The 25,578-nt window shown below is 52.8% G+C and overlaps 7 protein-coding genes across 7 annotated transcripts; 3 read left to right on the top strand and 4 right to left on the bottom strand.

Annotated features, from left to right (window-relative positions):
* Positions 1-51: 51 nt before the first annotated feature.
* HD553DRAFT_192633 (multicopper oxidase-domain-containing protein) lies at positions 52-3,617 on the bottom strand. Its single transcript, XM_046177036.1, has 13 exons — positions 2,840-3,617; positions 2,610-2,707; positions 2,435-2,503; positions 2,119-2,349; positions 1,813-2,032; positions 1,663-1,746; positions 1,498-1,597; positions 936-1,429; positions 836-867; positions 670-767; positions 506-605; positions 359-436; positions 52-290 (listed from the first exon to the last, which is right to left on the bottom strand). Exons 1-13 carry the CDS (start codon positions 3,455-3,457, stop codon positions 209-211), a joined length of 2,304 nt encoding a protein of 767 aa, XP_046038655.1. The 5' UTR covers positions 3,458-3,617; the 3' UTR covers positions 52-208.
* Positions 3,618-5,573: 1,956 nt separating this feature from the next.
* Positions 5,574-7,538, top strand: HD553DRAFT_348751 (phosphoglycerate mutase). The gene is made up of 10 exons (XM_046183408.1): positions 5,574-5,895; positions 5,957-6,099; positions 6,188-6,320; positions 6,401-6,451; positions 6,538-6,683; positions 6,765-6,911; positions 6,990-7,040; positions 7,108-7,183; positions 7,244-7,324; positions 7,390-7,538. The coding sequence occupies exons 2-10, from the start codon at positions 5,968-5,970 to the stop codon at positions 7,524-7,526; spliced, it is 954 nt and encodes a 317-aa protein (XP_046038654.1). The 5' UTR covers positions 5,574-5,895; positions 5,957-5,967; the 3' UTR covers positions 7,527-7,538.
* Positions 7,539-12,993: 5,455 nt separating this feature from the next.
* HD553DRAFT_330980 (FAD binding domain-containing protein) lies at positions 12,994-16,194 on the bottom strand. The gene is made up of 11 exons (XM_046181997.1): positions 16,058-16,194; positions 15,911-15,991; positions 15,707-15,833; positions 15,404-15,582; positions 14,971-15,288; positions 14,835-14,889; positions 14,590-14,755; positions 14,398-14,512; positions 14,053-14,335; positions 13,845-13,985; positions 12,994-13,777 (listed from the first exon to the last, which is right to left on the bottom strand). The coding sequence occupies exons 1-11, from the start codon at positions 16,113-16,115 to the stop codon at positions 13,195-13,197; spliced, it is 2,106 nt and encodes a 701-aa protein (XP_046038653.1). The 5' UTR covers positions 16,116-16,194; the 3' UTR covers positions 12,994-13,194.
* Positions 16,195-16,511: 317 nt separating this feature from the next.
* Positions 16,512-19,299, bottom strand: HD553DRAFT_192589 (succinyl-CoA:3-ketoacid-coenzyme A transferase). The gene is made up of 8 exons (XM_046177035.1): positions 18,958-19,299; positions 18,505-18,857; positions 18,213-18,407; positions 17,889-18,089; positions 17,614-17,803; positions 17,453-17,541; positions 17,134-17,355; positions 16,512-17,028 (listed from the first exon to the last, which is right to left on the bottom strand). The coding sequence occupies exons 1-8, from the start codon at positions 19,127-19,129 to the stop codon at positions 16,891-16,893; spliced, it is 1,560 nt and encodes a 519-aa protein (XP_046038652.1). The 5' UTR covers positions 19,130-19,299; the 3' UTR covers positions 16,512-16,890.
* Positions 19,300-19,558: 259 nt separating this feature from the next.
* On the top strand, positions 19,559-21,590 carry HD553DRAFT_334333 (Intradiol ring-cleavage dioxygenase). Its single transcript, XM_046182137.1, has 9 exons — positions 19,559-19,761; positions 19,823-20,163; positions 20,228-20,283; positions 20,381-20,466; positions 20,544-20,627; positions 20,709-20,804; positions 20,888-21,045; positions 21,113-21,277; positions 21,361-21,590. The coding sequence occupies exons 1-9, from the start codon at positions 19,704-19,706 to the stop codon at positions 21,472-21,474; spliced, it is 1,158 nt and encodes a 385-aa protein (XP_046038651.1). The 5' UTR covers positions 19,559-19,703; the 3' UTR covers positions 21,475-21,590.
* A 299-nt stretch (positions 21,591-21,889) lies between these two features.
* Positions 21,890-23,804, bottom strand: HD553DRAFT_348747 (Alpha/Beta hydrolase protein). Its single transcript, XM_046183407.1, has 2 exons — positions 23,482-23,804; positions 21,890-23,394 (listed from the first exon to the last, which is right to left on the bottom strand). The coding sequence occupies exons 1-2, from the start codon at positions 23,680-23,682 to the stop codon at positions 22,012-22,014; spliced, it is 1,584 nt and encodes a 527-aa protein (XP_046038650.1). The 5' UTR covers positions 23,683-23,804; the 3' UTR covers positions 21,890-22,011.
* A 203-nt stretch (positions 23,805-24,007) lies between these two features.
* Positions 24,008-25,545, top strand: HD553DRAFT_307677 (uncharacterized protein). Its single transcript, XM_046179455.1, has 4 exons — positions 24,008-24,156; positions 24,285-24,508; positions 24,634-24,961; positions 25,180-25,545. Exons 1-4 carry the CDS (start codon positions 24,075-24,077, stop codon positions 25,338-25,340), a joined length of 795 nt encoding a protein of 264 aa, XP_046038649.1. The 5' UTR covers positions 24,008-24,074; the 3' UTR covers positions 25,341-25,545.
* Positions 25,546-25,578: the final 33 nt, after the last annotated feature.

The raw sequence follows: 25,578 nt of genomic DNA, 5'->3' as shown, positions 1-25,578 counted from the left end.
TCGATACTTCGCGTTGGTTGCGCTGCAGATCGTAGACCTGAAACAGCTTCTCCCCCTTTCACCTCTCCTTTCTCTCGTAAACGGATAAGATAGGGGTCTATACACAGCAACGGCTTTGAACTCGTTTTTTTTTCTAATTGTAACATGATGACATTATGAATCACTACGATTATCGCATAATAGCCGTAAAGGCCGGTCTATATAACCTCTACCCTTGTACCCTTATACGTCGATTCGAGCGCCGTCCGGGTACACGGGATCCGGATTCGACGTCAGGACCGTGCGGTTGCCTCGCAGACTATCGAAGCGAGGCGCATGAGCATGAAGGACAGTCCGAGCAATACGAACGACCACTCACACTTGATCCGGGACCTCGGGGTGACCGACGTCGAGCCCTTCAACGAGCAATACGGCCATCCCGGACTGCAAATGGTAGCTGTGATCGATCAAACAAGTCGTTCAGCTTGAAGCTCCAGCTTCCCATATCATAGACTCTGCGGCTCACCTGATGTGACAGTGGAAGAACGTCAACGAGGGGTACGTGACCTGGTATCGAATCGCTGCCCAAGTCGGACCGGTGAACGAAGGGAGACTTCGGTACGTGTCTTCGGAGGATGAAAATCTGGATCAGCCCTGTGAATACCCGACCTCGTAGCAGAGCCGACTCACCTCGATACGACGGGTTGTAGAGGTTGAAGCTGGCCGGAACCGCCTTTTGCGCGGTAGCTACGTCAGGCCAGCTAAACGGTCCTTGTCCTTGTCCGATGCTGGAAAGGACCAATGCGAAAGTCAGCTTGCCGTGTTAAGAGAGAAACTGGCTAATGCGCCGACTCACACCCAAGACTTGGTCTCGTGCTTGTGGAAAGGCTGGTCGAGGGAGGTCAGATCAGTCAGCTGATTGTAGATCGCCAATCACCAGAGTTGATCCTACTCACATGCGTCGGCTGGCCGGGCGGGACGTTGAAGATGATATCCACGACGGTCCCGTTGTTGATCCAAAGCGCTACCCCAGCGTCCAACGATGGCTGTACGTCAATGATGGCCGGCTTCTGATCGTCACGCCAAGCGAGGAAAGGCTGATCGTCCATCTTCCAGACTCGGTCGTTGGGCTGGGACATGTCCCAGATGAGCGTGTGGTCGGCGTTCGTAGGCGGTGGCAAGGCAACAAAGGGCGCCAATCGGAAAGGGTCGAGCGTCGTCGCTTGATTCAAAGCATTGCCAGCGAAGCCAAGCTTGGGTTGATCCGAAGGTGGCGAAGTAAAGACGGTCTTCCCGCAGAGCCCAGGAAGACCGCCGCTCGCCGGTCCGCAAGGCTCCATATAATCAGTATAGGACAGGACGGCGTATCCTCCGATAAACTGGTTGGTCTGCGAGTTGGTGGTCCGGATCGTCCAATCACCTGGGTTGTTGAGCTTAACCATGACCGAATCTATGAGCATCGTCCGAACGGCGTCAGCAGATGTCAATATCGCACACCAGACTCCAGCGCCGGCTTACATCGGGTACCAACGCCCATGAGCAGGATGTCCACCTCCTGAGGCTCGATATAATTGCCATCAGCCGCGTAGACGATCATCGAATGGCCATCGATCGAGACCTATCGCGAGCGGCATAGACGGTCAGCTTGTTCGCACATCAAAGTCCCCGGTATGCTTATCTCACCTGCTGCTCCGCTAACCCCCCGGTCGAGATGAAGTTGAGCGATGTCCATCCTGCCTTTTTGTCGACCTGGAATACGGTGAGCGGCTGCAAAATACCAAGCTAGTCAGCTACGGATCCGATCTGCCAAGCAAAACCAAAACAACCGCGTACATTACTGGTGTTACTGCAACCTTGGTACAGCCTCGCCGGGACCTGGTCAGGGTATTGCGCCGTGTAGTTCCTGACCGGACCCATCGACAAGGTGCTGTTGGGCAGAGGACAAGCCTTGTCGGTCAACGGCCCCGCTACGGGACTGGCGAACGGCGTGAGGAGACTAATATCCGGGCAGATTCTCTGTCCACGTCCGTTGATGAGGAACGAGTCCAGGCAGCTGCGATTTCGCGAATCGTCCCTGGTCAGCTGAGTTGTACCACCGCAAGGGCCGTGACGACCTAACATAAACTTCTGTCGACTCACAGAGGATCGATCCCGGTCTGCCTATAAATCCCACTGATCTCATCCGCCGTGAAATGTGACCAATCCGCCAGCATCACGATCCTCGGGTCCCTCTCTGCCTTTTCCAACTGATCGAGCTCCCAACTCTCCGAGGTCATCGTCGTAAACGGCTTGGCTCTCGACTTGGTCGGGTGGATGAGAAGAGGACCACGGAAGCCGTCGGACAGTTGCGAGTGGTAGTGCGAGTGGTACCTGCAGTAACGAGACCACGATCGACGTAGTCAAATGTCGTCAGACGTGCTCGTACTCGGCAATGCGTTTCCTCTGAGATACCCACCAATACTGTCCATACTGCCTAGCCGTCCAGGTGTAGGTAAAGCTCGCCCCATCCTCGATCGGATATTGTCTATGGACAACAACGTCAAGGTCTCGTCAGCCATCGTTCCTACCCTCCCCCCCTTAACCAGCCCAAAAACAGCCTGAAAGCGATCCGTGATAGACCCGAAACTTACGTCACACCCGGTACCCCATCCGCCCAGATCGTCCCCTCTTGGACGATCCCATGCGCATGCATGGTCGTCGGCTGTCCGAGCCGGTTGTTGACTTTGATCTATCGTGCCGTACCCACCCGAACGCAAAGGACGGTCGTCAGCCAACAGTAACAGTGAACTTGACAACCTCGATTCGTCCACAACTTCGAAACATCGAAACCTCGAAACCTCCAACAAACAACTCTACTCACGCTAACCCGCTGCCCTTCCTCCAACTCGATCAAAGGCCCCGGAGTCTGCCCATTAACAAGGATAGCCGGTCGGATCTCTCCATTCGCATCGACGTCTCCCCAAGTAATGGTGAAGTCGTAGTATTTGACTGGCCATTCCCCCTCGCCTTTATCGCCGTCATGGCCGTTGTCAGCTTTGGTATCGGTATCGTTGTGGTTGTCGTTGCCGGTCGAAGTACTCGGGGTGTTGTTGTAAGCCGGGGTCAAGTGCAAGGTCGACGTCCCAGTCGAAGTCGCAGTCGAGGTCGAAGTCGAGGTCGCAGTCGAAGTCGAAGCCGCAACTCCATCCGAAGCAGATGCGGTAGCGATATCGGCAGTAGCGGTCGTCGTCAAATTGGTCGAATAAGTGACACTCGGAGCGATCGTCTCAAACGCCGTCCCTAGAGTCCCCGTCGGATAAGGGTTGGCATTGACGTCCGAGCCGACCTGTGTGGCCGACGTCGATCGTTCAGAAGAAGAAGACCCATAGTTGGTTATGCTGCTGCTGGTCAAGGCTTGACGGGGAACAATGCCGGCGAGTGCGAGGTTGAGAGTGGTCAGGCTCGAGGGCGAGGGTACCAGGGATGCAAGGTTGACCATGGCGATAAGGTCCTAGAATCCGGTACGGCTTGGATTCGATTATGAACGAGCCGAGAGGAGCCTTGTATCTCGTATGCTATCGAACGCAGGGAGAGGCGAAGAGGTGTCGGGGAGCCTAGTATCTCATTGCTATATAGCTATTCCTCGTCTGCTCTGAGAAGCATAGGAAAAGACTCGAGATGAGAAGAGGCGACCACCATCGCCATCGCCCATTTCCCACCGATCTGATCCCTGGAATTCCGATCGATCGTCGATGATCTGATAATCAAGATCACAAGGGGTCGTCCCTCGGATCCCTCGTCGGTATCTCGCCCGCAACGATCAAGACGATGTCCCTGTCCATCCCGTAGCCCGTAGCGTGTAATCCATCTGGAGCGTCTCCCTCAATCTCTTGCCGGAAATTCTTCTCGATTGTGTGACATGTGTGTGGGAAATATCCAGAACCGAGGTAACGATCCCCGACCTGCTCGTTTCAGAACGAGGCAGGAAGGATAGGGAGAGATCTGAGGTTCGGCCGAGGCAGGTCGAGGATCGTTTCATCTCGTGTTCAGACCGAGGCCTCGGTGATCGGCCAGGGCTTGCACTAGAAGTCCTGGGTGGGTGTGACCGAGCACGGAAGCCTCCTCTGCTGTAGCTGCTGTCATGTTCGTCGGAACCGGCCATCGTCGTGGGTTTGCCATTCGGTCCTCGATCGAAGAAAGATCGATAACGTGGGATAACGTCGGGCGTGTCGGATCGATCAGGCTGTACAGCCCCGCCTTGTTGTGGTGGCTTGCTGCTGTTTGACGATATGATATGATGTGATGATCTGATCACATCAGTTCCCAATCGTCTCGCATGTCTCGATCGAGCTGCGATCGGATTGCGAGTACCATATACCATCGTACCAACGAGATGAGTGAAGGTCGAGGATGATGTGAGCGAGACAAGAGACCGCGCGCAACCCGACCTCACCCTCGGACCTTTGATCGGCATCCCCTGGCATCGTGCAACCTCATCATCGCGAATACCAACAATTCATACGATAGTTCGATAAGTTTTGGCTATGTACTGTGCGTGACAGACCGCTGTCGCAGAACCGTTTCAAAGTCATGAGCTGAGAGGAACTAACAACGAGGTCCATGGGCAAAAAGCACGTTGACGCTCTTACTAGTATACCCCTCCTTTTTCGGGTACATCCGGCTACGGTGATCCCAGCGAGATCGATGATTAGGCGTGTTGATCGAGGTCGAGCACAGCACAAGACAAGCCTCGTACATCATCCCAATCACGGTAACAGTTATAGAACCCTCATCCTCAGCCTCGTCATCGTGCCATCGCAAGATCATCAGTACTTATCCCCAGCCGGAGTCCCCAACTTAAGACCACCCTCGGCGACCTCGCAAATCGGTGATCGGTGACTTCAATCATGGGGGACTTGAGGGCACCTCATATCGTGTAGTACCCCAGATCACGGATCCAGAACTCTGGTACGATACGTTTCGACTGCGACGTCAACGCAAACAATGAAATTGTCTCATCAGCGTCACGGAACGATGCTATGGTATGGTCCGTATGTGGACGAAAGAACAGCCATGTATGATACTGTATGGTATGTATCCAGATCAGATCAACGAGATCGCTGTCGAGGTCGTGCGAAATGAAATAATCGCCGAGATCTAGGAATTGGCCGGACGCTGGAGATAGACAACCTCGACCTCGACCTTGATGTGACGCATGACGGGTGCAAGTACGAGTACGAATACCATGACAACTCCCGTCGATCCCCCCCACTGTCCCATCTCCACCTCCACACACTCAAGAGATCATATGGGTCGCGGGGACCACGATCCAGGAGCCAGGAGGTCTCTGTGCCACAGTGAGATATCGACTGCGACTGCGACTGCGAGAACGAGGGTATTGTAGGATGTACATGTAGGATAATAGCCGGATCCCAGGTACTACCCCTAACCCCTAAGGATGGTCTTGTCACGTCGACCCGGTTCCGCGGACGATGTCATCGATGATGACGCGGAAATGAAATGCACCCGCATGAGCATATTTTGAGCCAACCGAGACGAAGTTCTTGGCTTTGGCATGGGCTGTGTCGATCTAAAAAGGTTCACTCACGAGGCACTTTCCCTCCGCGAGAACGGCGTCTGGCGTCTGGGGTAAGTAAGGATTACCGAAGGATATCGTCCCGCTTTCCAGCGTCTGTCACCATGACATCAGATCGGCCTGTGCGGTACAGTAACACGCATCACCGTGAACTACGACGCCCCTACAGTAGTAGTGTGATGCCTGCTCCAAGAGGTGTCGGTAGTTGTCCCGACTGGATGGGACCATATTTCCAGGGTAATCACCGTATGACTACTCGGCGGGACCATATATTGTTGAACGACATTTGATACCGAACTAGAGGCTAGAGACCAAACGCCTAGGCATACGAAGTTCAACTCGTCGGTCAACCCCGATTTCTCGCTGTTCAAGGATCGTATAAAGAAGAGAGATGACTTGCAGGTTGCTACTCGATGCCCTCTCTTTTACGGCCCATCATCCCATTTCATAACATCGACATCCGCCAGATTTCCTCTCGAATCATATCCAAATCACCTACCTGTCACGAGATCGGCGTCAACAAGCCTTACTTTGCCAACTTTGAGGTGAGAGTTCAAGCGCGCGCGAGGCAGGCGCATTCGTTTTCTCACTCTCCCTTCCAACTTCAACCCTCGTATTTTCCCTGTCGTACAGGTCGTCCAAGGTTTCTTTGAACAACAAGAAGAAGAGGGCGTCCAAAAGACGCCCGCTGAACTGGCCGATTCGAGCTTTGGGCTGTTGGACAAGTCGCCCGAGAGGTGGGAGAACTTCAAAAAGTCGATCGCCGGTACGTGGCGCGAGCAGCACCCCTGGAATTGGTGAAGGCGAAACTCGGTACTCATCCGTGCGATCATCTGCGACTGTTAGACCTGCAAGCGAACGCGCCCGAGGATGTCAGCTATAAGGTCTTCTTCTGCGGTGAGCCCAATAGGACACCACAGCCTGCACTGGTTCAGCTCGAGCTGAATCTCCGCCGATTCCATCCCCGCTCGGTGGATTTGCAGGCCGTCACGGTCAAGGATGGCATAACGTCGGTTCCGATTACTACGGCGACGATTGGGAAGAGAATTGGGCCAAGAAGTCAGGCAACGAGATTATCACCTGGGGACCTGATGCCGAGCTCACTCCCAAGGGACGAGAGGAGGCGCTCGTGAGTTCGGGTCGAGACAAGCATCCTATAATTTCACCCCATCCTGACGGTTTTCGTATACGAGTACATTCACTCTGATAGACGCTTCAAAAGGGCTGGAAGAAGAATCTCGATGCTGGCGCGCCCCTTCCTGAGAAATGGTTACTCTCTCCCATGACCCGAGCGGCGGATACCATGGCTTTGACTTGGGGGGCCAATCTGCAAGACCAGACTCCCATCTTCTGTGAGGTGAGCCATGATCCGAACTGCTATCGAGTTGATCGAGACAGATCTCACGCCCATCTTATCGCCTGTTTGGACCCATAGGCTCTCCGTGAGGTCTACGGAATGCAGACCAATGATCAACGGAGGGATAAGGTAGGATGGTTTCCTGCTCGGATCTTGGTCACAGTATCACTGACTCAATTCCCGTAATTTGGCATAGGACTACCTTATGTCGCGTTTCTATCAATGCGACTTTGAGGACGAGTTTTCCCACACCGATCCCTGGTGGAAACCCGGTAAGCACATTTCCTACACTGCTCTCACTTCACAAGCTTACTTCGAGCCTTTTTTCACAGACGAGAGAGAGACAGTGGAGCACAGCCACGACAGGCTTCGAGGCTTCTTCTCCTACGCCTTCCGACTTCATGAGGAGACCTGTGAGTAGTTGTCTCCCGTATACATCATATGGCACATCCCTGTCTTAACTATATCGCGCCTTCAGACATTTCGATCACGTCTCACTCGTCCACCTTGCGAGCCATGCTGGACGTACTCGACCACCCGCACAAGAAATTCGAGACTGCCGAGGTCATTCCTCTGGTTGTCAAAGCGGTTCGTAAACAGCAAACCGAGCAGTGATGGCGCCTGCCTGAAACCTCCACGAAAACAAGGTTTAGAAAGAGGCGCGACACAATTGGAAGGGCTGTATAGCGATTGAGAAGCCGGAACATATTCTACTGTATCAAATAATCCCTCATGCCGCTTGCGCTCCCAAGATTACCTTCTTTCGCAAGAGACGTCGCAGTCTGTTCTTGATATCTCTTCGGGAAGCGCAGACCGTGACGCGATAGCAGATCCGACTTGTCTCGAGCCTCTGCTTGCCCTGGCGCTTAATAACGTAATCGCCATCGCTGACAAAAATGCTATCAGAGAAGAGCCAATATCTGCTGGTCGGCGGACGGTTTACTGTAAGACTGGTCTCGATGTGACCGATTTCTAGTTAAGCCGTACATCGCCGAAGTCATCACAGTCAAGTGGAAGATGAGCAGCGGCATGTCTTGGCCGTTGATGTCGCTACTCCTGCCTGACAAAGGAAGACGTTCGCCGCTGGCGGTTTCTCCCGACTTGAGGCTCTCGGTGCATGGTGTCATCTATCGTCGCCACCATCAAGCGTGATCAGCTGACGCCCAATAAGAGCTTGGGAGACGATACATACCATCTCGACCTGACGATCTGTTGCGAAGACCTCTCCGTTCCCTCTTGTGATCATACAATGAACTGTGTTTCACCACTGGAAATGTCCGGCAGAAGCGCCAGAGCAACAACCCCAATGAGACCTCCGTCATTCCGTCCCGACATAGTGCTCATCGTCAGTGGCTGTGTCGATTGCGTGCCCGAACGTGTCGCTGCTGGTGCTTCTCGCTCGCCAACCGATTTCCGATTTCGCCCGGATAGCGACATATCAGATGATTGGCTAAGGGATGAAACTCACCACCTTTGTTCTTTAGGATTTGGCTTCCGCAAAGCAGGAATGGCTGGCAAGCTGTCAGATATATAGAGTTCAACCGCAAAATGGCAAGAATGGTCAAACAGTGGTTCGCAATCCATTTTTTTACGATCAAAAGCTTACAAACCTCATCACCTGCACTCCTTCCCATCGAAGCGAAATACATATTAGCGAGTCCAAGATGATTACCCACTCCCTCAGCGCTTCCGGACTCACTGAAGAAATGCAGCACTTCGCAGGCATTCCCTGGGATACGATCACAGACGGCAGTTTCGAAGCCCAATGGACGCCAGACAATGGCTTCAGTATCATGAGCAGTCTGAACGGGTCAGAAATCTGCCACATGCGGAGGAAGGCAGAGGCAGTCGGTCAGGAAAAGTGGAAATACACTCGATGCTCTCCACAGAGGAGACGGAAGGAATGCTCAGCCAGCTTCGCCCTCGGATGTTTGGAAGTCAGAGTTCCAATCTTACCGGAGCGCTTGACTGAGCTTTATCGGCAAACCAGACTGTGAAGGCGGTGTTGTCTGTGATATACAGCGTATGGAGGATCCCAAGGGACGCGTTAGCATCTCCGTACATTCGCACCTATCCGAACGTGGAACCGATGTCCTGGTTCGATCTGCTTACAGAGATCAATCAATGGCCGACTCCGAGAGGACCCAATCGCTCAGCTTTGATCTCATGACACTCGTGCTTGAAGAGATTGAGCGTCGCAAAGCGAAGAGGTCTCGCCTTCAGCAAGTATACTCATTGTTCCTCAAAGTATCCGAATCAGAAGGCGAGAAGATGGAGGGCAGTAACAAGGAGCTTTTCCAGCGACTTTCGAAGCATGCTAGTCCAGATCAGGACGAGAACGAGGTTCACAGACTAGCAGAAGCTATCCATCAATATAATTGCGAAATTGATGAAAACGAACTAGAGCAGCTGGTACGATGGATGGACAGGGCAAGCCAGATTGAAAGGAGTAGACAGGGGCGGAGGAGGAAAAGGCGCGAAGCCAGGCTCAAAAGACCGGACCCGTCGTTAGGAGGAAGTTCTGCGCTGGAAACATTCTTCTCGTACTGGCCGTTTGCATTAGGCTAGACTGATCTTTGTCATTCGACGTTGTTTCAGCAGGAATAGATCGTTCTCTTGTTGTAAAGTTGCTGGGGACCTTCTGTCTCGTCCGTTCGTCCGTAATACATATTGCAAACTTGCTTGCTTTACAGGATCGTTCGAGAACGATTCGACCGTCGCATTATACGAGTTGACAGAAAGGTGAGATCTGCTGTATCGGCCCATGGTAATTTGAATCCATAGAAGCTAGGCGGTTACCGCAGTAAGGCTGATAGGCCTATCTACAACAATCAGTCTAGGCACAGATGTCATGTTACTGATTTTGATCGCCAGTGAGAGAGTCGTACTGAAGAACGATACTCTAGTCAGTGGCAACCAGATTGATCGCTGCCAACTACCGGGAGGTTCTCACCTGACCGCCCCCGGCAGCGTCCTCCTCCAAGACCGGCTGAGACGGATTGCATCCGTATACAGGCTGTCGAAATAGCGGGGAAGCTCACAGGGATGCTTTTGGGGATGACCAGACCCAGAACTAATCGGAATCGAGGGAGCAATCGCCTCTCCAAATACTTGATGGCTTCTCAGATGGACTCGTTGGTCTCTGTGCGAAGTGTTTGGCTTAATAAGACGTAACAGACGAAACTGCGCCTCGTCGTTACCCACCTCCAGCAAGTACAGCAGGAATATCCGAGGTGATACCTGGAGAGATGCTGAACCCAATCTGAGGCGCCTGAGCCGGCCGAATTTGCAGACTCCCTAGCGGACAGAGTCGGGTCAAGCGAGGTTCAGTCAAGTATGTTGGCGAGAGGGTCCCGCTGCGCTTGACGCTTTCAAGCGGGTACGATTGCCTGTGCCAGTCCTGGAGGAACCTGTTCGAGAAGATTATAGATTTTTCTAGCGCTTTCGACATTCATCACCAGTGGTGAAGCGATCAACCTGTAGTCGTCGTTGCGAAGAGGCTGAACATAGAGGAATACTCTCCGAAAGAGTGACGATTGTACAGCCGTCCAGCTGTCATTGTCAGCTTCGCTTTCCAAGCGTGAACTTTTTGAGCGGGCCGATTTCAGATTTGCCACCGTTCTGCTTACCAACCTACTCAAGCGCTTGCCCTCGGTGCGCGAGAAATCGTGGTTGTCACCGTCGTTGATGCAACAGTCCCTGCTGTCGCCAAGATTCCTGGCGGGAGTACCATCGAGACCATATTGTCTCTTTCCGATACTGATCAGCCGGGACGTCCTGATCTACACGATCGTATGAGGAAAATCGTCATCTTCTCCTGCATACGCAACGATGCCAGATGACGAGTCGGTCCTGTGATCTCATCCTCCGGGAGAGGGTCCTGGACCCGATTGTCTACCATTGCGAGCAAGTTTGAAAGTTCTGACGAAGAGACAAATCATAAACCCCGCCAGACCTACCTTCAAATCCAGTCTGCTTCTCGTATACACCCATGTAGAGGTCGGCACGACTAGTCATTTTGACTAGTCAGTAGTCACTTCTCTAGCCATGAGCATAGTCAGTAGTCAGTCAGTAGTCAGTAACTGACTATGATTGAATAGTCATATCCAGTCATTGGATGTGACTAACTGAATATAGTCACATTCTAGTCAATTAGGTGGCAAAAAACTCCTGTGACTGAATGAATATAGTCCCTAGTCAGTCAGTCAGAGGCAAAAAACTCCTCCTACTTTACATCTTAACCGTCTGAAACACAAGCTGACATGTAAATTAGAGCCTGACATTTTTGCACAACTAGTCGGAACTAGTCAGTCACCATAGTCACACACAAACAACCCATAGTCAGTAGTCAGTCATATCACAGACTAATGACTAAAGTCATGACTATAGTCATTAGTCACTTAGTCATGCCGACCTCTACACCCATGACGTGACCATCCACGTCACATTGATCGTTCAAATGCGCAGCTTCTGTGCTGTCATTTGATGAATCTCTTGCGTCATCAGCTTCTTTGGTGTAGCCCAGTGGCCGATTCGTCAAATGACTTAAAAGTCGCCTCCTTTGTTCCCATACCCTAATATCAAGTCAGCTGTCAAATCGAATGATATATAGATAGACGGTGATCAAATTTGCCTCCAGTGAATATCCATTGTATAACCTCACTATCAATTCTTATACCACAGACAATCGTAAATCTGCCGAAAATGGTTCTGTCTGAACGGCACCCACCGTCCGAATTTGCCGGTATCCCACTCGCATCTCTGGACAGCAGTGATAGACCTAGCCTGATAGGGGTTATATGGTCGTCCAATGTGGTGTCTATCTACTACGGCTGCGATACCTCTTGCCCTCTTCTCGCCACCATACAGAACACCGATACTGTATACATTCACTCGATCTTATCCGCAACTGACACGAAGTGGTGTATTAATGATTCCTTAACGAACGCAGGGGGTCCTACGGGAGGCATGATGTCCGATGGTGCCGAGCTGTGTCAGCACGAAGAAGACAGGCTGAACGACCTGCTCGTGATCGAAGAATTATCTCATCGTAGAGGAGCAAGTTTGGAAGAGAAACGTCGGGTGGACGCCGCCTTTCGACAGTACTTGTTTGCCACAGAATTGGATGTCAGGGATCGCCCTAGGGCGAGTGAAGCAATGATCAACAAACTTCTGGGTTTTACTCGAGACATGCCCAAACCTGAGATCCAGAAAGTGGCTCAAAGCATTTGCGCGTCTGGATTGGACCTTGACGATGAGGAACTGAGGCAACTTCTGCTGAGAGTGTCCAAAGTGCTTCGAGTCAGCAAAGCTAGGGATGTCGTTACCAAGAGGCGACTGCAGATGGACAAGGCTCGGGCTGAAGCTGAGGAAGAGGAGCGTCGTGCCGCGGATATCTTGGAATGATCTCTGACATGTCCCTTGGAAGCTGAGACTATGTAAACCTTACCGGTGCTGTAATAGTGAACCTTCGATTCCTGTCATCAGCAGCAATCGACATTTATCTTACATTGTGTACCAAGGCCTCGAGTGCCTCTCAAGCATCTATGTTTTCCTCTATGGAACGTCAGCCCGCTGAGCTTGTGTTAAAATTCGAGACCAGGCTTCCCAACATCATATACTGTACGCGATTATTGAGCTTCTGAGCAATTTGCATATAAGATATAGCTTGAGAAACATCTGAAGTGGTGTTGATCATGGATCCACCGCCCAAACTTTTTCGATACAGAGTGCCTATGTAGGTGAGGGGGACTTTTATGAATACCGGCTTGTGACAATGTGTCCCTGATTACTGTACTCAATTCAGCGTCAACCTCATTGGACGCTGTATTCTCCCTCGATATCGTTATTGCAAAAGTGCCTCTCGTCGCCATGTCTTACCCTTGGCATATGGAAGACGCATCGCGACCGCATGGCAATTGTTCAATCCGGAACGGCTAACACATTCTGGCGCCTGCTTCGGTTGATGAGAGGATCTTCACGTGCTGTATACCTCAGTACCAAAATGTCTTACACATCTGAAACCCGGCATTCGATCGAGATGCAACGCCGATAACGTGACCGAGATGTAGCAGAAATACGCCACGGATCACATCCCTGACATCGTGGCTGTTGTACCTAGCGCCTGCAAGCGCAAGCCTTTCCGCTGTTGTACAAGCCCAGAACATGTAACGTATTGGTACTCAGCGTGGAAGATAGTAGAATGGTCACGCCTTATAGAACAATACAACGAAGCGCTTGGTATGGCCTTGGTAACACGAAACGACGAGAGGGAACGGACGATCTACAGCTTGCTAGCACTCAGGCCATTCGACTGCGTGCGGTGGAGCGCGGCGTCAAAGTACTTGTCGAGCGCTTCCCATCCTTTTGCCTCCAAAGGTACTACGACCCCCACGTATCCGTCAGGTCGACATACGACGATTCCACCCTCAGGAAGACCGTACTTGATATGTGCGCCACCTACACGTGCCTCCGAGAAATGGTCACCGACCTTGACCCCGCCCGACTCTTCGTCATCGGCGTAGACCAGCGCATTCAATCCCTTCAAGGGCTTGAGGTGCTCGATCTCAAAGTTGAACCGTGAGTCCTTGACGATGGTGAGGAAAGTAAAGTAGGGGTTGATTTCCTCGTACCCTACAAGACCCGTGTTGGTAGCAGCGTGAAGGACCTTGCGGTTCTTGGGCATCGACGCTTGATATCGGTTGACGAAGCTCTTCGACGATGTCAGGTATTGAGAAAACTCTTGAAGCTTGGCAAAGTTGTCCTTGAGCTTGCCTGCCAGCACATAGATCCTGAAGCTTCCTGGGGCGTCGAACTGGACTTCGTGGATCAGGCGCACAGGCTGGGAAGTCATCGCCCGCGTGACGCTATGGAAAGGGGATTGCGTTTCAGCTGAATGTCGGAATCTGGTCGAGGACCTTTGCGAGTACTCACGTTGCGGGCCGGAGCCTTTGACCGGCTGTCAATTTCAAGCCTGAGAGGGGTTCAAGACCGAGCCTAGACAGCTCATCGTTCATGACGACCAGAGCCGACGAGCCATAGTTGACCCCTGCACCCGTGGTGAACGCGGCGTTCCTATTTCGATGAAGTGATGCTCAGGGTGAGAAACGATCCGATCGCTGCAGACCGCGTCACCACTCACCTTCGCTGCACCTCGATGAAATGCTGCTTGACCTCGGCCTTGCTCATCTTGGCGACCTCGGGCGAGTTCCTCGGTACCTCTCCTGAGAAGAGCGCGGCGTACTCTTCGTCGAAATCGATCAACTGCTTGCCGATCTTCCACCTCTCCTCGTTATAGGTCTTGAGCAAGTCCGGACCAGCCAGACCACGCAGGACGAGGTTCATCTTGAAGGACAGGTTATGCGCGTCGATCAAGGCCGTGTTCATGCCCTGACCGGCTTTGGGCGAGTGAGTATGGCATGCGTCTGTTACAGAGAGTCTTCAGTATACGCCCGTCTGTATCGCTTGTCGTTGATTTGAGGCTCACCACCTGCCATAAAGACCCGTCCCTGGACATCGTACTTGTTGACCAACCGTTGACCGATAGGGTAAGCACTCCACCATTCCGTCTTTACAAACTCGAGGTTATACGGCGCGAAGATCTACGACGCAATCATTCCAGGTCAGCTCATCTCCATACCGACTCAGTTTAAATCCACCATCATGCCCTCCAACTCACCCGCTTATCAGCATCCATGATATCCTCCGCGGTAACCTTCCACCTCATCTCCTGCGGGTCCATCGTGCTCTTTTGCCCGTTGAGCATGTTGACCTGGGTATACAGCCGGATCATCGGCTGGTTATCGATATTGTTCTCACGGGGGAACACGTAGGCGGATCCTTGACTGCAAGTCAGAAATGACGAGACGTTTCCTCAGTCAGCGAGCAGCGCCAGATGCAAGGGCTTTGTTAATGATCACTCACTTGGCGCTGTGGATCGCTGCGATCTTTCTGATATCAGGGAAATCGGTCTTGACGACTGAACGAGCGCAAGATCACGTCGTCAGCTCGATGCTCACCAAGTAACATCTCACCCCCAGCGGATTGACACATCACTCACCAAAGTCCCCCGCACCCCACAGCGTGCTCAAAAGCTCTCCATCAAAGCTCAACCCATGATTCTCAATCCCAAACTGCCTCACAGCGCTCCCCCCTCCATCGCATCCTACCAAATACTTGCACTTGACCGTGGTCACCTCTCCTCCGTCTTTGCCACCTTCGGTAGTAGGGCCTTTGGTCAGTTCGACGGTTACCGGATGATCCTCGTTGGAAGAGTCGTTGGAGTTGGAGTCGATGGTATACGATTTGAAGCTGAACGATCGGGTGGCGCGGAGTCCGTTGCGTTCCATATCCCTCAAGAAAGCCTCTTCGATCATTCCTAAAAAATCCCAAGTCCACAAATCGAGTCCATTTAGCAAGATGCTCGATACCACCAACAACAACAACAATGTGTACCGGACCAGGTCATTCCCTACCTCGCGACTACGACTCACCTTGTTGCAAACCCAAAGTACACCCATCCTCGATCTCCAAGTACTCTGGGAAACTCTGTACCCTCCTATCCCTTACGATGGTCTCTTTGCCGTTTTTGTCCGTAGAGGGTACCCAAAAAGTCCTCTCGTACGACGCTGCGGATTGTCTGAATAGCTCTGAACCTAGGGGTTCCATGTTCCTGTAAACGTGATGTAATGCAACACGGGATGATATAAGGGGTTGAGATTCCACTTTCAAGCCTCGAAACCTCGAAACCTCGAAACCTCGAAACCTCGGAGATGAAGAGGAGACGCCGAACTCACTTCAAGACCTCGATAGTCCTAGGCTGGATCCCATCCGCCCGACCGGCCGTGGTAGGTTCATGCCTCGAATCCACTACCAACACACTATGTCCTCCGAACCTAGCCAGTGCCGTACATAGCATCAGACCTGTATCCCAAATCATTATCATAAGATGGAATGAGCTCGTCTTATCGAGTGGCGCAAGGAGACGGAGTGGGACTTACCGGCCGGACCAGCTCCGATGACTACGACGTCGTATTCTTTCTTGCTGATAGTCTCATTATGGGGCGGGTAGTTGTGCTCGTCTAATTGGAGGATGACAGTCAGTAAACTTGTCCGGGCTCCACAAGTATGTTGTCAAGATGACTTGCAAGCCGCGCGGTTTCCTTCCTCCCTCTCGTCGATGGTAGAAATGTTAGGGGTAGCCATTTTATGAATCTGAGGAATTCTTGTGCAGATAGGATGTCAAGAGTGGGAATGCTCGACGCTTGAAAAAGATGGTCAGGTCTCGCTGTTGCTAATAAATATATCATCGTTGTTTCGTCGAGGACGAGGTCACAAGGTCACTGACCCCTTCATCACTTGCCCCGCTTCACTCGATCGCCGATGGCGGGGCAAACGTAACCCGGCCCCGTCGAATCCGTCACATAGCCAGGGCGGGACATGCGATACGGACATGGAGAACAGCTCTGGATGTCCACTCGCTTTGCGTGAAACAGGCTGCCGTCCCCGCTTGTCGTTGGTCGAGATGCAAATGGTGACGAGCATGTGGACGGGACCTTGCGAATGAATTGTAAAATGTGGGACCCTTCAGCCTCGTCGCATCGTGTGACTAGCGATCGGATCACCAGGGCATAGTCATCCTATCTGTCGGCGCACCGCATCCTCGAACCTCTTTTGCTGGGTCCATGCGTAGCTTGGGTACCATTTCGAACGACAAGCAGTGGCAAAGATGGCTGCTCAAGGCGGGATGCTGATCGTATCCCCCGATCAAACTGATCAAGACAATGCGACACGCCAAGCCATGTTTCAAAGCGCTCAGACCGTAACAACAAATTTCAATTACTTTAAAGTCCGAATCTGAATCTAAACCCATAAAGTTGTATCGTTATTGATCTATACGAAAGCATATCCACAAAAACCCATTTCCACCTTTGTACACCACATCACATCGCCCGCGCCTGCCCCCTGCGTCCGCGTCCGCTCAGACCTGCTTCTCCTCGATCCCCGCGCCAACCTCAAACTTGGCTCCCGTCTTGGCCTTGACCTCCTCTAGCGTCGCACCGGGCATCAGCTCGATCAGGGTCATCTTCCCCGCTTTTCGGTCGATCTCGAAGACGGCCTATCATGTCGACGAGAACAAGAACAAGAATCATGAGCTTCTGCCGTCTCTATACCCCCGGAAACAGGCCGGGACAAGGACGCCGCGTATAGGACTATAACTCACCAACTCGGTAATGATCATGCTCACACACCTCGACCCTGTCAACGGCAACGAACAAGTATCCAGAATCTTCGGTCGGCCCTTCTTATCACAGTGATCGGTCACCACGATGACCTTGGTCTCATCGGGCGAAGAGACCAGATCCATCGCGCCTCCCATTCCCTTGACGAGTTTCCCCGGGATGATCCAGTTGGCTAGATCTCCTGCTGCGCTCACTTCCATGGCCTGCGAATTGCAGCGAAAATGACATTGATGATGATTAGCTTCTTGATAGCGTGCGATTTATGGGTAGGTTCGATAATATGAGGGTTCTCTGACTCACGCCTAGTACCGAGACGTCGACGTGTCCCCCTCGGATCATGGTAAACGATTCGACCGAATCGAACGTCGCGGCTCCAGGCATCAAGGTGACTATCGAATAGACACGAAGATTCGCATAAGCTGTCTTTTCCCAGCAGCGGAACGAAAGGGTTGACGACCTACCAGTCTCCTTCCCAGCGTTAATAATATCAGCGTCCATCTGAGCTCTCGTGGGTAGCGGACCCATCCCCAAGATCCCGTTCTCGGACTGCAACCAGACGTTCCTTCCCTCAGGCAAGAAATTTGGGATCAGGGTGGGCATCCCGATCCCTAGGTTGACGTAGAATCCGTCTTGCAACTCCAAGGCCGCTCGCTGCGAGTTGCATCCAAAGTGAGTATCTCATCAGTACTCGTGCCAAGCGACCACGAGTCTTGTCCCTCATCTAGCTCGAACTCACCTTGACGATCTGTTCCCTCTTCGCCCTCGCATCGCCCGTCCCCAGACTAGCCTTCTCCTTATCATCATTCCCCGGCTCGGGCGCCAGAGTCTCGATCTCGATCTCTTTGGGTGTGGTCGCTTTGACGATCCTATTCACGTAGATCCCCGGAAGGTGGATCTCCATCGGGTCGAGCGAGCCGATAGGTACGATCTCTTCCGCCTATGATCGCAATACGATAATAACACAATACGAGCATCTATTTGTCAGCCTCTGTACGCCTCAATGCCTCGTACGTAAAAACCCCGACCACGACCACGGCAGGCAGGGGGGACATTGACTCACTTCAACAATAGTCATCCTCGCGCTCCTCGCCATCGCCGCACTGAAATTATGCGCCGCGTACCTAAAGACGACGTTGCCCGCCTCGTCGACCTTCCAAGCTCTGATAAAGGCGACGTCCCCCTTGATAGCTTCTTCCATCAAGTACTGCTTGCCGTTGAATTCGCGGACTTCTCGTTTAGAGGGGTATTTGACTGCCTGCACGAGATAGGAGGGGGGGAGTGTCAGCAAGAAAGACCTCACCTTGAGCGGAAAATGTAAAGTCGCCCCCGTGATCGCGAAGAAAAAAACCTACCTTCCCATCAGGTCCATTCCTCATAGCAACACTCCCATCCTGAACCGGCGTCCCAAACCCAGTAGCCGTAAAGAACGCCGGAATCCCCGCCCCCGCCGCCCTTATCCTCTCCGCCAACGTCCCCTGTGGTGTCAACTCCACATCGATCTTCCCCGTCAAATACTGCTTTTCAAACTCCTTATTCCCTCCGATGTAGGAAGCGATCATCTTCCCTATCTGACCCGACCCCAGTAAGAGACCGAGCCCTTTGGAGCCTACACCGGCGTTGTTGGAGACGCCTGTGAGGTTGGTGATCTCCGGTCGTTTGGCTAGGGCTTGAATGAGGGTGTTGGGCGTTCCACATAGTCCGAATCCTGATGCATAGCAACCATTTGCCAATATCGAAAATCTAATGATCAACCCCTATTCCCGCCCACCATCAGATCTTCAGCTACTGATTATGAAGGGACTCACCTCCGCTCAAAAGGATATCCCCGCTTTTGACATCCTTCACAGCCTCATCAGCCGACGCGTAGACCTTGTGGCTCTTGGGCACATGTTGAGAGTAAGTTCGGAAGACCGTCCGGCTTGCACGGCTAGTCGTGGAGATGACCAGGGAGTTGATTCGGCGAGTGAGGATGGGCATCGTGTTGTAAATCAGGTCGTGGATCTCGTTGAATGATTGATTGATTGTTCGCGCGCGAGTTTCCTTCAGATTTCGGACGATCGATACGGCTGGGATGATTGATCAGATCAGAAACAAATCGAACGACTAGGATCGCTGTGACAGCTACATCTTGCTCAAGTTGTGCATCTATACCCTAAAGTACGAGTTCCGACCCGAATCCTCTACGGAAGTCTCGCATCCGGGTCAACCCCACTTCCACCCCCCTTTTGGCCCCGCTTTCCCCCTCGTCCATACGGGTGTTGACACGCTCGAACAGTTGCCCCGCTCGGTGAATTGGTAACTCCATCCCATCCCAGTTGGCCAGGTTGGCCACATGGTCGAGCCTCGTCCTCGTCGGGTCGGGTGTCTTGCGGGGGAAAGCGGGGCGGGGACACACACCTCGCCAAAGGTCTCTCGATATAGAAGAGGACGAATGAGAATCGATGCTATTGACTCGTCGACTCGACTTGTGAACAACCGGGCTTGAAGGATCTAGCTCGTAAACGACTTCTCCAATCTTTGATCTCCCCACCTACGGAGGCCTACATCTGTCATGTTGACCCTATTCCAATCATCCATCTTCGCCCTCGCCGGCGCTGCCGCCGTAGCAGGTGAGTCTCGAAATGCCCTATTCTCCTGCTCTCATACTGACCTTTCAACCTCGATTCCCAGGGCACTCGCACGAAGGCCCCAAATCGGCCGAAGAAAAGGCCTCCCTCAACAAGCTCAAAGAAGCCTCCTACCTCTGCGCACCCCAAATCGCAGCTTACAACGCTCAACGAGAACGAGCCTGGGCTCAAAAAGTGCTCGGGGGGGCTTCTTATGCGGAAAAGAGGCGTTTCGTCGAGGGTGGATGGGAAGATATCGCCCAACAGATGAAATCCATCGATGGGGCGCACGAGACGGATAGCGGGGATAAGAGGATCTTGGCTTGTGAAGCTGTAGCGGGGAGCAAGATCCGGAACCATACTTGCGTCTTGGCTCCCGAGGTGACCGAGGGGCCTTATTTCCACGTACGTCAACTTTCGGGTTCGTCGCAAGTCTTAACTTTATGACTGACTTTGAATTTTCATGCAGGACGGCGAACATCCCATCCGGTCCAACCTGGGCGAGCTCAAGGACGGTCTTCCCATGTAAGCATCCCATTCGAATCGAATATACAACCCCACAAGTCGATTTGGCTAAACTAAAAGGCAAAAACAACCCCTATCTTGATCTCACGGATGGTAGGAACATGCAGATCGGTTTGATCGACGTGAACACATGCGAGCCGATAGAAAACGTCTTGCTCGACATTTGGCACTGTGACGCTCTCGGTGAGTCCTGTGCCGGGAAAACGACTTGTCAACATCGTCTGGGATATCGATCTGACTCGTGCACGATCATATCTCAGGATACTACGCTGGGCACCCTCGACCGCATGCTCATCTGACCGATGAAGAGCCTGCTAAGGAGGGGCATCGAAAAGGACTCTTGTGTAAGTTCACCTTTAGAAGAGACCTCGAAGACAAAGTCGATCTCAAGCTGAACCCTATCCCTCCCCGACCTTGGCGATCAGCTGCTTACCCCCGAGACCACGATGGAGAGACTTGGCTGCGGGGCGCTCAGATCTCTGATCGGAACGGGATCGTCGAGTTCCAGTCCATTTTCCCAGGCGAGTTCACGAGAGTGATTGAAAGATCTTGCCATTCCCTCTTACTAACCTTAAAATATGAAATATGTGGCGACGTCGAACAGGCTACTACCAAGGTCGTGCGACCCATTGGCACATCCGTGTACACCCCGACTTCGAGGTCCTCCCCAACAACACTTATATCGGCAAGACGCTCGCCCATACCGGTCAGCTGTTCGTGCAGGACGACATCAACTCGGCCGTGGACATGATGTACCCCTATGTGAGTCACCGTCCAGGGCAACGCCATGTGGTCGAGGGTCTTCCTGCTGACAGCTCGACGACTGCAGGTCAACAACCACCTCCGAACGATGCCCGGTCGAGGTCGAACTAGGAACTGGCAAGACTCGTTGAACATCTTTGAGGATTCCCAGATCGGCGGGTACCAGAGCATGTGGGATATGCACTATATGGGTTCCGTCATCTCCCAGGGCTTGCAAGGGTTCATCACCGTCGTGAGTCGCGCTTCGAATTCTGCTTCAATTCGAACCGAGTGCTGACGATATCGATATCGAAATCTCCCGGCGACGTGCTGTAGGTCATCAACTCGACGGCCGATTACTCGCAGATCAAGTGGTCCGTCGAACAGGGCAAAGACAGGTTCGCGTCCAAGTTGGCCGAGCCGACCGCGGCCGTACACGAGGAGCTGTAGTCGACGAGACGAATTGAAATCGACGTGTATCATATAACATGACAAGAGCAAATGGACATCGTCTCGATGATCCAGAATTCTGACAGTGCGAGGTGAAGCGAATAAGGGTTTGGCGAATCGATGAGGCGTTTGACGGAACTTCGTCAAGGGTTACGAACTACAATCCAGCTGATACTATCGTCGTGCTGGAAGCGCACCTTCCCTTTCCAGCCTACCGGTAGCCCCAATCCGAAAGTGGTCTCAGCGAAACAAACGGGGGAAAGGCCGCAAACAAGCGGCAAGAGCGTATATGTTGTGTACAACCCGTATGACTTCGAGCCTATCATGCAGCTGCTGTCACTCGATGACTTGATGCTCTTGCGTTCGGCTCGATCCCCATTCGAGCGAGTGACCAGTGCCCCTCCCCATCCAGACGAAATTCCAGAATCATTTTCGCCATTCATACAAGATCACGATGACAGCTTCTATACACGCTGCCCTTTTTCTCCCACCTACAAAACCAGACCTCCTCACTCCACACCGATCGCAGACGTTCATTCACTCCTTCAAGAACTCGCACAAGACATCCAAGAACGCCTCGGGCTCGTTCACGCAAGGCAAATGTCCTCCCCTCGGGACGACCTCGACCCTGACGCTCCCACCTGCCTCTTCTACCTCCCTTCCCAGAGCTTTCAACCCATCAGGAAGCTTCCCATCCATCTCCCCTGCCAGGAGCATGGTCGTACCCTCAGGACGTTTAGACAACGCATCGACGAGCCCCGCAGCGAGGAGGTCGTACCCCTGCAACGCCGCTGCGCTGTAAGCGAACCCTTCCACCGTCGTCCCCTCGACCCCTTGCTTCAACCAGCCATAATCCCTATCCTTGTCAAACGACGATCCCTCAGCAAACCACCTTGGGATGGTCACATCCGCCAACCTGCCCATCCCTTCCTCCCTGGCTAATTGAATACGTTCGTCCCACGCCTTGATGTTCGCTTCGGGTGATTTAGCTTGAGTGGCGCCAGCGACAACCTTGCCCGCACGGGACGGGTACCGGAGGGCGAAATTCAGGGTGGTAGCTCCTCCTTGCGAGATCCCGATCACCGCGTGGGCTTTTTCGATCTTGAAATGTTCGAGCACGGCGAGGAGATCGTCTGCGAGCATGTCCATGGTACACTTTTCCTTTCCTCCCTCCTTCCCATCCCCTTCCTCGTTGAACTCGCCCTTGGTGGTGGGCGCGTACGACCCCCCATGTCCCCTCTGATCATAAAAGACCAGATTATAATCCCTATTCAACCTCTCCCAGGTATACCTCCACATCCTATAATTCGTCAAGAGCGAATTCACAAAGACCAACGTCTTGTCCGTCTGATCCCCCTGACGTGGGAGGTAGACGGCGTGCAGCGAAGCCTGCGAGCCGGGTTCCGATCCGACCGTATGCAAGGAGTCCGATTTCGAAGAGCCGCCAACAGGGATGGAGATCCTCTCCACCCTAGGAATAGGCACAAAGAGCTCGGCCTTATCATCCACATCCAGCGCGACCAAGAACCTGCTGACAAGATTATACCCCCCTACGACCGCCGCTGCTTCCACGATCTGTTGTTCCGCCGTAACCTCTCCGCCATTGATATCCTTGGTGCGTTCCTCGCTCCTCTGGAGCTCGGAAGAAAGGTGTTCCTTGAACGTCTCGAAGATGGAGGTGGGTATGTGGACGTGTCGGGTGGAAGCGTCTGCGAAATCCAGGGCTGCAGTTTGGAGCGTCGAAAGCTTCTCCCCGCGTGCTTGGTCGGGTTGAGAAGCGTCTGTGTCGTTGGAAGAAGATGGAGCCGCGACATGTCCGATGACAGCCAGTTGTTCGTAAGACAAGCCAGCTTTACGTGCGACGTGTTCGTGGTGGATCCATTCGAACGCTGCGTTGTTACACGCTGCTACTCGGAGGATCTACAGTACCGGCCACAATTTGACCATCGCTCAGCAACCGACAAACGAATCGACGTCAGGAATCAAAGAGGGCCAGTCGGGACTCACCATCAACTCTCTCAAATCATCCCTCAAACTCGTCCTCGTCCTCAGACCTCCTACAAACGTGTTCCACCCATCGGCCACGTTCGGAGCGTTGAGCAACATCCCATCGAGCGGGGTGAGCCCGCGTGCGCCTCGTCTTGCGCGGATCCTGTCGGCCACGGCGTCGGTGGAAGGGGCTGGGTAGCGGTAAGGGACTCGTGGCATGTTTGCGTTGCTTCAATAAAGTGATGGGTGTCTGGTGTAAGGTGCGCTGGGGTCGTCGAGTTGAGACAAGAAGGTAGATGTTTGTCGACGAAATGGTCCATGCATGATGATGTACACGCTCATAGTGGCGCGGAAGCAAATCTCCCCTTCTGCCCCGCCCGGAAGTATAATTCACCCGAAGCGGGTGTGTTTCCACGTAAGCGCGCGGGGCAAATATACTTCCGGGCGGGGCAACAGAGTGGACGGAACATCCAAGTCTCCGTGACCATGTCGATGTCGAGGTATAACCATTTCGACCAGTTCGTCATCTTCATCTACCTCGTCAGCATCGACGACCTCACCAGCCTGACAATCTCAAACCAAGAAAAAGACTAAGAAGAAAACATCACGTCATGCCCGAATTTCAAGCCGGACCCGGACTCTTGTTGGTCTTTGCCGAGCTCGGCGAAAAGGTCACCGAAGAGCAGTTTCACGGTGGGTCCCGTGATGCTATCACACGCTACCTCTACCGTCTAGACCCCTAAGACCGCAAGACCTGATTCCTCTCTTCCCTTTCCTCTCTTCTGTCTCCTCTTTTTGTTACTACCGCTCAACCCTGACAGACTGGTACGACAACGAACACATCCCCCTCCGAACCTCCTCCCTCCCCGAGTTCAACACCGCCGCCCGTTACGTCGCCCATGACAACAAAGAGCCCAAATGGGCCGCCATGTATAGTATCAGCGATAACACCCTCTTCGGTGAAGATCGGTACACAAAGCTAAGGGCGAATCGGAGTGAGAGGGAAGGGAAGCTCGTAGCGAGCCTAGGGGTCCTGGATCGGAGGGTACGTTAAATCCAAACTCCTTTTTGTTTGTTTTTTGTTTGGTTTGGGTGTCTTCCTGATATATATTGATCTCTGTTCGATTTCGATTTCGATTTCGATTTTTTACGACACGACATGATATACAGATCTACAAACTATCCTCCTCCTCCCCATCCACCCCATCCTCTCAATCGGAGCAATCGGAGCCTTCGCCTACCTCCCCGCATCCCAAACTGGTCATCTTCCACGCTCTCACCCCCACCACCTCCTCCGACTCCACCTCCACCACCACCTCCACCTCCTCATCATCAGAACTATCCGCCCTCCTAACCTCGGCCGAAAACCGCTACTCAGCCCTCCCCGGCTTCATCCGAGTACGAAAGTTCGACAGCGTAGATATCGTCCGGAGCGGGCTTAGGGTTAGGGCGGAGGGGAGTGAGGGGGAGGATGTAGGGAGCGTTCTTGAGGTCGTCGGTAAGTCCGAGTTAGATCTAGGTCTGGGTCTGTCTGTGGTGTTTCTTCGGTAGAGTTGTCGGTCGTTCGATCGTTCGATCTCTAGTTCTGCCTCTATCACTCTGATGTTCCCTTCCTCATCACGAGAACATATCAATGTCCACAAAACGCTGACCCGCCTTTCACCCATTCCAATCCCCGTCTCACATGCTATGCTGTACGCTCTACATCCCCACCAGAATTCTCCGACCCATCCATCCTCACCTCCGACCCCTTCACATCCCTCTCATCCTGGTACACAGACGCCCTGGACCCTCTGTGCTCGTACAGGAGTTTCCGGGCGTTTGGGTTGTGGAAGGAGTATGAGGCTACTGCGGCGCTTCAGGCGCAGAAGAAGTAGGAGATTGAGATTGATAATTAGTTGGGGGTGGGGTTGGGAGTAGAAGTGAACAACTGCGTGAACGACGAGTAGGATCGGCAGGGCGGGGGGCGAGTAGGAAAGGGATGCACGGGATTCTTGTGAGCGAAAATGGGTTGTATTTCTGAATAACAATGAGCAGGATAGGATATCGAGATGAACTCATATGAACATAGTACGATCGGATAGGACAGATCGAAGCACGTCGTCTGGTATTCAT

Source organism: Filobasidium floriforme (assembly GCF_021052385.1).
Source record: "Filobasidium floriforme strain CBS 6241 chromosome Unknown HD553scaffold_5, whole genome shotgun sequence".
In the NCBI taxonomy this organism is placed as follows: domain Eukaryota; kingdom Fungi; phylum Basidiomycota; class Tremellomycetes; order Filobasidiales; family Filobasidiaceae; genus Filobasidium; species Filobasidium floriforme.
Note: the sequence above shows the minus strand (reverse complement) of the source record. Positions and strands in the feature narration are given on the sequence as shown.